At 42.7% G+C, this 9,601-nt stretch overlaps 1 protein-coding gene across 2 annotated transcripts in view; it reads right to left on the reverse strand.

The window, feature by feature from the left end:
- Positions 1-322: 322 nt before the first annotated feature.
- LOC147031988 (dedicator of cytokinesis protein 7-like) overlaps positions 323-9,601 on the reverse strand; it is a 272,420-nt gene continuing 263,141 nt past the window's right edge. For both annotated transcript variants that reach the window (XM_085869231.1, XM_085869229.1), the window contains exons 48-49: positions 2,770-2,934; positions 323-852 (exon numbers count right to left, since the gene is read on the reverse strand). In XM_085869231.1, the coding sequence (XP_085725357.1) occupies positions 813-852; positions 2,770-2,934 (205 nt within the window). In that variant the 3' untranslated portion in view covers positions 323-812. The remainder of the gene's footprint in view (positions 853-2,769; positions 2,935-9,601) is intronic.

Raw genomic sequence — 9,601 nt, forward strand, 5'->3', positions numbered from 1 at the left:
TTCTGTGCATTGTTTCAAACGACATCAGTGAAGGTCTGTTTTAACAAGTGAGATGGCTGCCAATGTGGTGAGTTAAGGCTGAGTTAAGTAGGAAACCGTTTTTTGGAGGTCACACCATTTTCCACATATTTCTGTGTTTGGAAAAGGAAAAAATATTGAAAATAAATTTTTGATTTCCAATCCAATCAAAATTTGTGATAACGAATTTCTTTTAAAATTCCTTGGTATGATGTGTAAATTTCAGGATTAATTTTCCCCCTTTTGTCTACATTTTGCACATCTTGAACCAATGTAGGTATGACAAAAAAAAAATACACACAAACAATGCTGGATTTATTTTTATTGTGCACAGAACTCTTAATTAGTTTGAAATCATAAGATGCACAAGTTGCATAATTTATTTAACCACTTTGCAAAAATTTATTGCAATTCACCATCTTTTAAAATCTCACTATATTTCAAGCATTTGCAGAACTTTTACGGTGTGGAGAAAAAAAAAAAAGGTTCAACATCTCCGATGAGGTTAACATAAAATTACAACTTTAAAAAAATATGCAGATTCTTGTATCTGTTAAGGAAAACATTCTTTGTGCAACTTAACAAATGAGAATATATTGAGGGAAACAAATGTACATACAGTCACATGCTCACATTAACAATATATTGTTAAAAAAAAAAGGAAATCAAAATGAACTTTACACCTTTACTTGTTCCTTATCCAATTCTGTAAAAAGAAAACTGAAGAATATTGCCATTTTCCCAACAATTATAGAAAACGTTGGAATGAGTAGAGATGGAGCCCTGGCTCATCCTCATTGCTGGGACCGCTGGCTTAGGCGATTAAAAGAGTCCCTGGCAGAGAGTGGTTAAAAAGTGCGCAATAAGTGAAATGGAAAATCTCAAATATCAAGCAGTTATAATGCTCTATAAGGGTTTTGCCTCTCGTCAAGAACAATGAATGAAATAAACAGGGCATTAATGGAGACCTCTTTTGCTCCGACAAAGGGTTATAACACCCAAATGTCAACCTATCCTTGCTTGACATGGCTGTTCGTGTCTCAATTGGCATCCTTTTGATTTCATCCATTGTTCTACTTATTCACTGACAGACACTGGCCTTTTTCCAGCAAGAATAGTTCTTTGTTTCTTCAGTCTTTTCATGAAACCTGCAGTGATACTGTGGCATCATTACTGAGTGTGTAGCACAAAGTGAGGTTAAGCAATTGCTCCACTCTGTCAGTTTATTTCTATGATTGAGGAACTATTTAATTTCAATTGAATTTTATATTTGGAACACAAAAGAACACAGATCGGAACAGGAACCTGCAATTTAGCAGTACTATGGCTCAGAATTTGGAAAATTGAACGGAGTCTCGTCTTGAGCACACATACGCACAGCACGCTAAAGCAATTGCTTTAGTCGTTCCCTCTGGCAGTCAAACAAAATTGAAAATCATACCAAATAGGAAACTTACTATTTTCGGGACGTCAAGGACACATTGCAGAGGAAGAATTAATTTACCGTGTTAAATATAGTGGTGTAAAAATCAACAGAAGTAAACTTCTGAATAAATGGTTTGCTTGTTTGTTGTTGTTTTTTCTTCCTCCAGCTTTTAAAACGTTTATTTTATTTTAATTGAATTATATATTCGAACACTCTGGAACACTATTCATCTTGTTTGTACTTCCAAAAACCTTCAGTTTAGTAGTACTTGGGCAAAAATTTTATGCCGTCTCGCCAAATCAAATTTGTTGCGAGGTCTGAAGGTGGAGTAACCGAGATTCAGACAAAATGTCGGCGCCTCGCGATGCAACGACAGCTAACTTCATCAAACGGATCTGTTTGATCATTTTGGAACGATCTTTGAGAGAAAGAGGCACTTAACAGTTTCTCTGAGAAGAAGTGGTAGAAGGTTCAGCTGCAGACTTCTGTTTGACCATCAGCTTCATATGGTTGCCATCTTGCCTGTTATTCAAAGTTCATGAACAAAACTTATATGGATCATGCTCGGAAACACAAAGGAAGAATTGAAAAGACCTTTCCAATATCCTTTTTTTTCTCAAGGCTATGTGGGGTAAGGTGTTCTGAACTCTTTAGTTTGCTGCCTGTTGTCACCACAACCAACCTGATTGATGAACTACTACAACATGTGCTTGAACTACATTGATACACTATTTTTACATTGAGGCTCATGGTGAGTGGAGCTTGCACATACATCACATGCAGTGCAAGGACATTGGTAGACCTCAGTATAGTTTTACATGAATCACAAGAACATTAATAGACAATGGGCAAATGTGGTATATGGCATTTGAACCTGGTTTCCCTGCATCATGAGTCGTGTTTAGATGGGAACTTGATCAGGCTGCACATTTACCATTTATTCTCAAACCCTTTGAGAAGATATCTGTACTGCACATTTATCAAGGTGTTCACATCCACCGACCACAACACTTTCCTCACTGTGATGCAATTCTGTGGTGATATTGAACATGCTGTTGCTATGACATCTGATCCATTGAGAGAAAAGTCTTGAGAAAAATTTTATTTCTATTTTTAGCTTGTGCTAACCTCAGCTAACAATCTCCTATGTAGAACCTTTTAGAGAGCTTTCTAAAAATCTAGATCATGTATATGTATCACGCTGGCATTATCCACACAAATCGTTCTCTCCAACAACATAGCATATTCAACACAACAAGGAATGGTTGTATTATAATAATAATAATAATATATGTACTGATGAGAGATGTGATAGGTAGTCATACCTGCTCCGAAGACCTTCAAATGGCTTGTACAGGTCAGGAATTTTTGTTTCCAACATAGGTTTCACAGCCTCAAGGAGGTTATTGTAGTTTCTCTCCAGTTGTTTCTGGTAGTCGTGTTGGTCCATAGCTATCAAGTGCTTGTTTTTTCGCAAAGCATTGTGGGACCTGATACAAGTGCAACAATGTTGTATTGGCAAAGGGTTACATCAAATATGCTGCATTCAACTTATTGACAGAACCATTTGGTTTGAACTTTGTGCGGTGATTTCATGCAATCTTTCATTTCTCGTCACCTCAATATCCTTTCAATTTTGTGGGAACTGAATTTTTTTTTTCGTGTTGATTCGGACACGTCATGTGTGCAAATTGACGGTATGCAAACACAAACACGATAACAAGTTCTAATCTTGAAGGAGAATCCAAAAAGCTGTATCCATGTGCACCCTAATCTGTCTAGTTTGATATTGCCAAATTGAGATACGTGCCTTTTTCAAAATTTAAAATCGGAAATTGTAAGTGAAAGACATTTTTGGCCTGGGACCCTCATTTCCATGATATATGAGCCAAATGGCATCACAGCATGAAGACAATCGGCCATGATTGCTTTCCCATTTCACAAGATATGAATTATTATCAGTGAATTATTTTCAAACTTGCATGCGTGTCTTCGTGTGCCAATCTCTCTTGGGTGTTTGCAGGAATACAAACAAAAAAGTTTATGCTGCGCAGTTTGGCAAATAACCCAGACCGAGCCTGTGCTTTGATAAAGCGAATGCTGTTTCCATGAGTCTGGAGCTTTCAAGTCGATTTAAATGGTCACGTCATGTGTTGTGCACAATTTGAGGAACACCGGCGTGGGACAAAATCGATTGCTACATGTGCAGATTCCAACTCCGTTTGAAAACCAATTTATTTTCAACGATATAAAGAAAATTCAACATGCCATCCATTCCCAAGTGTGACAGTTTTATGGTGTGAGAGCAAAATGAACCTTGATAATTACCATTGCTGCTTTGTCTTACGAACTCAAGAAAACGGTGAAAACAATCAGCCCAGTCTTTCCATGTGATAATCTCAACTTCAAAATGAAAGACAGTTTTATGCTTCATCATCATTTCGTATGCAGCGCCCCGTTTTCAGTAAGCCAGTACCCATTCTGTCGATATTGGAAGGATGACAGGCCGAGTCAACCCACTTGGTGTTATTTAACACCACGACAGGGTCCCAAACTCAAGACCATAAGTTGTTAAGCCTACCTTAACCGTTACGCTAACACCAGGCTTTTTGATGCAAGATCAGAAAAAGAAAAAAAAATGAGGCATGTTTGTCTGCGACATCTATTATCACAAATCTGCATTAATACTTAAAATGTCTTTCTGCCTTGATTGTGTTTGTTGCATCGCCATCTGTTTTCTTACCTCCATGAACAACTGAATTAACAGTCGAAACGTTTTAGCACTGCACTTATGAAACGAGGAGAGCCACCTACTTTGAAGGGGTGTTCATCTGGGTGTCCTAGCAGCTGGCATTTGCAGGTGAACATTAAATATCCCATGGTGTCATTTCCAGAGTTTGGGGTTCAACTCCATTGTGTGCTGGCACCCTGGCCAAATTACAAACTCCTGCACATACCCACCACCTAAGACTGGAAAGATAAACAATCGCATCGAGGTAATTGTAGGAATCAACTCGGAATAATCACCTGGGATTTGCACGGTGTTCCCCTTTTAGGGTGTAGTTTAGTTAAAGCTGCATTCCACCAGGATTTTCATACAAATTGACATCAATGCTCCACACCCATTGTTTGTCTTAGTCTCACTCTAACTTGGCCTTCAACTCTGTTGTTGGTGTTTCTGCTCTCTCTCTCTCTCTCTCTCTCTCTCTCTCTCTCTCTCTCTCTCTCTCTCTGCTGTTCCTTTTGTCCTGTTGTGTCCTGATCCGTTCAGTGTAGTGTGTACTATTACTAACTCTTCCATTTTGCCCTTAACTACAGACCATTTAGCTTACTTCCAATCATCAGCAAGGTCATGGAATCCATCATCACAGTTGACATAAAATAATTCCTTTTCTTCAACAGCCTCATCTCAGAGCATCAATTTGGATTCAGACCTGGTCACTCCAACGTGGACATGCTGCTTTTACTCTCCCAACAATGAATGGACCGCTCAATATCAGACATTAAATCAGGGCCGTCTCTGGACATATCTCGAGCTTTTGATAGTCTATCATCCTGCCTTGCTCTTCAAACTGTCTGCCTATGGAATCCAAGGCCAACTCAACTCTAAGATTACTGACTTCCTCCACTTTCATAGACAACGTGTGGCTCTCGATGGAACCCTTTCATCGCCTTTCCATGTCAAGGCTGGAGAACCCCAAGACATTGTTCTCTGCCCCATATTTTTCCTAATCTCCATCAATGATCTCACTGACTCTGGAAAATCTTCTTTCTCTCTTTGCTGATGACTGCACTCTGTGTCGTGACATCTCTCATTCTTCTGACAGACAGGCAGCAGTCTCTTCCCTCTACTCAGACCGTGACAAAATCACAAACTGGTCAAACACAATTTTGTTTACGTGTCTATATTCTCCACCCTATGCATTCTCACTTATCCCTCATAGTTACCTGCATCCCTTATTTGTCTGTCTCCATCGACTTTCTCCTTCCACCCTGCTTGTTGGTATTTTTCCCCCCTTCCTTCTGCTATATTATTTATGTTGTGTCCTGATTTGTTCTGCGTCATCACTCTTCAACGAGCATATAATAGACCATGCAAAAGAAAAAACAATGCTTGGACATTCGCGGCATTTTTCAGGAACGAATCTCCCGTGAATGTCGGGGTCCAAAAGTACTTGTACCAAGTTTGATTTAAATCCCTTCAGCTGTGGAAGCTGTTTGCCTTCAGCTGTTTGATTTAAATCCCTTCAGCTCCTCTCCCAACAATGGATGGAGGTACTCAATGCCAGACATGAAATCAGAGCCACATCCCGAGAAAAGTCGCGTGCTTTTGATACGGTCTGGTATCCCGCCCTGCTCAACAAACTCTCTTTCTGTGGTATCCAAGGCCATCTCCACTCATGGCTCGCAGACGTCCTCTCCTGTCGCCCAAAATAGAGTTCTTTCATCCCCTCTTCCTGTCCAGGCTGGAGTTCCTCAAGGTAGCGTTCTGGGCCCTGTTCTTTTTCTGTTTTTCATCAATGATCTCTCCGAGTCTGGAATATCTTCTTTATGTCTCTGCTGATGACGCCACCCTCGACCGTACCATCTGTCATCCCTCAGACTGGCCAGCAGCAGCTTCTTCGCTCTCTGTAGATCTGGGTACAATCACAAACTGGTCCAACACGTGGAACATGTCTTTCAGTCCTGACAAATCTCATACTCTCACTATGTCTCTCCGAAAGGACCGTTTGGAACCCCCCCCCCCCACATCTACTTTCTCAACAACCCGCTGGAAAAAGTCCTGTCATTCAAGTATCTGGGTCTCACTATTTGCCATGACCTTTCCTGGGAAAGCCACATTTCAAACCTCGTCTCCAAAGCCAGTGACCGACTGGGAATCCTCCATCGTGCAAAGTCCTTCCTTGGCACACCTGAGCTCCTGACCACATTTAAAACATTCGTCCACAGCCTGATGGAGTACTGCTCTCCCCTCTGGGCTGGTGCTCCTGCCTCTCACCTTTCTCAGCTTCACGCTGTAGAAACCAAAGCATTTCGGATCATTGGCATCTCCCGCAATGAGGCTGAGTCTTTGGGCCTCTCACTCTCTCACTGCAGGCAGGTTGGTGGTCTTTCTGTCTTCTACCGTCTCCTCTCCGGTCTCGCCCCCCTCCCCCGCCCTGCTGTGTCTGCGATATGTCCCCCACATATTTCCGCATGGCGTTCAAGGTCTGCCAGCAACCCCCTTCTGGTAAAACTACCAAAATCACAAATCACTGCTCACCTTCACTCTTTCATTCCTCTTTTTCCCCGCATTTGGAAGAAACTCCCTCACTCTATTCAATCCCATTCTTCCCTCCAGGCCTTCAAAACAGCCGTTCACCACCACCTCTTATCATCCCCCAACCAAAACCTCAATCTTTTCTACCCCCGTTAATCCACCCCAAACCCACCTCCTTCAAATTCCCTGTAATGTCCATCTTATATACCCCATGTTCCCCACCCCATCCCTCTCCCTTCCACCTTGCTGTGCGTTGTGTGTTAGCTCTCACACGAGCTTTGACAATGTACGCAAAAAAATTAAAAGCTGTTCTCAAGTATCACATTTTACTTGACATGACCTCTGACCTTTGACCTCTTGATCCAAACATCTAATCTTCGTCTATACATAATTTTAAGTACTTGTACCAAGTTTGATTTGAATCCCTTCTGCTGTTCTGAAGGATCACATTTTTACTTGACATGACATCTGACCTTTGTCCTCGAGGCAAAAATCTATCTGTTTTATCTTGATATCATTAAACATATTTGTACCAGTTTTAATCAGATTCCTTCAGCCGTTCTTAAGTTATCGCGGTAACGAAAACCTGTCACGGTCGGACAACCCAAAGACATAATGCCTCCGGCGACTTCGTCAGTGGAGGCAGAAAAGCACAAGTTTATTTTGGTGCATTTTTAAGGATTAATGCAGGCTTCATCCTCCTTGAAGGAGACTGAAATTTTTGTACACAGAGCCATGGTTCAGATGGGATCAGTTCGATTTTTGGCCAGAATTTATGCTGTCAGATTGGTACTTCGGAGACGGCATTGCATCACAAAGTGCACCATTCCACAGTAATGTCTCTGGCTACGGCTTCCCCTCCTCTCCCGTCTCATGTTTATATGTGTGTTGTACCGTCCAAACAGTGATGACTCCATTTACACCTCACTCGCCAAAAACATGGACCAACTTCCATCCACTGATCCCAACTCTCTTCCTCCTACGTGGTGACTTCATTTGCCATTATGCCAGTTGGCTGGGTGTGGGTACCTCCCTCACCTGCCATGGCTCTTCAGCAAAAGACTTCTGCGACTCATTGAGACTGGCACAGTCTGTCAACTTCCCGACCCGGATCTCAACCAACGGCACTCCATCTCTTCTGGATCTGATTTTGACCAATTTCCCTGAAAATATCTGCTGTTATTCCTCCGCTCCCATCAGTTCATCTGACCACATGCTTGTCAAAGTAGACATCTCTCTGGCTGTTATTGGAGAACCACCTCAGTGCCGTCGAGTCTGGCATTTCACTCAGGCTGACTGGTGAGGTCTTCAAGCAGCCATCAAACTTCTTGACTGGTCTTCCATCTCAACTTTCTCTGACATCAACTCATCCTGGGAATTCTTTCAAAGAAATTTGCTCTCTCTCTCTCTCATGCACAGATCTCATCTTCAGTTGTCCAAACCTTCCTCCCGTCCATGGTAGACTGAAGCTTGTGCCGAGGCAGTTGTCCTGAAACAACTTGCCTTTGCCTCATGGAAGGCAAATCCAATTGAAGGCAATCTCAGTTCCTTCCACAAAGCTCAGAAAACAATGTCTTTCTCATCTCAAGTGTGAACTCTCAAACCGGTATCCCCCCTCCAAATCCTTGTGGCGTCGAGTTGTCTGTTTTTGGTGTATGTTCCCACTCCATCCCCTCCCTTGCCTCAAATAGCGACATAGCTGACACCGCACGTGAAAAGAATGAATGCCTAAACTCGGTGTTTGCTTCTAAATCTTGTGTCCCAAACCCATCGCTTTCTGCATGCAACTTACACAGTCGCACCCAACTGTCACTGGACTCTGTGTCCTTTTCTCCTGACAAGGTGGAGCTTGCTGTCAAGCCTCGACTGATTCTGCAACCGGTCCAGAAGGCAGCAGCCCACGTGTCCTAAAAACCTGCTCTGTTGCTCTTGCTCACCCTCTCTCTGTTCTATTCACCCTCTCATTTGCTCAAGGTTATCTGCCATCTGCTTGGAAATCAGCAAACATTACCGTTCTGCATAAAAAAGGTGCAGAAACAGATCCTTGCAACTACAGACCAATCAGCCTTCTCCCAATCATCAGCAAGGTTATGGAATCCATCATCGCTTCCAACATTAAATCCTTCCTCTTCTCCAATGGCTTGATTTCCAGTCATCAATTTGGATTCAGACCAGGTCACTCTAAGCTGGACTTGCTGCTCCTGCTTTCCCAACAATGGATGAAGGTCCTCAATGCCAGACATGAGATCAGAGCCATTCCCTCGACATATCGCTTGCTTTTGAAACAGTCTGGTACCCCGCCCTGCTCAACAAACTCTTCCGATGGTATCCAAGGCAATCTCCACTCCTCTCCTGTCGCCGTCAACTCCTGGGCCTTAATGGAATTCTCCCATCCCCTCTTCCTGTCCAAGCTGGAGTTCAAGGCAGTGTTCTGGGCTCTGTTCTTTTTCTTGTTTTCATCAATGATCTCTCCGACTCTGGAAAATCCTTTATCTCTTCGATGATGACTCCACCCTCTGCCGTACCATGTGTTGTCCCTCAGATCGGCAAGGAGCAGCCTCTTCACTCTCTGCAGAAATGAATAAAATCACAAGCTGGTCCAACACGTGAAACATGTCTTTCAATCCTGACAAATCTCACACTCTCACAATGGCTCTCCGAAAGGACCGTCTGGACCCCCCCCCAATCTACTTTCTCAACAATCCTCTTGAGGATGTCCTTTCATTCAAACTTTTGGGCCTCACGATCTGCCATGATCTTTCCTGGGAAAGCAACATCTCCAAGCCAGCCTCCAAAGCCAGTCACTGATTGGGCATCCTCCACCGTGCAAAGTCCTTCCTTGGCAGAGCTGAGCTCCTGACCACATACAAAGCTTTCATCCACAGCCTGATGGAGTA

This window comes from Eptatretus burgeri, chromosome 2 (assembly GCF_056783735.1).
Source record: "Eptatretus burgeri isolate ZD-2024b chromosome 2, Ebu_testis_v1, whole genome shotgun sequence".
In the NCBI taxonomy this organism is placed as follows: Eukaryota; Metazoa; Chordata; class Myxini; order Myxiniformes; family Myxinidae; genus Eptatretus; species Eptatretus burgeri.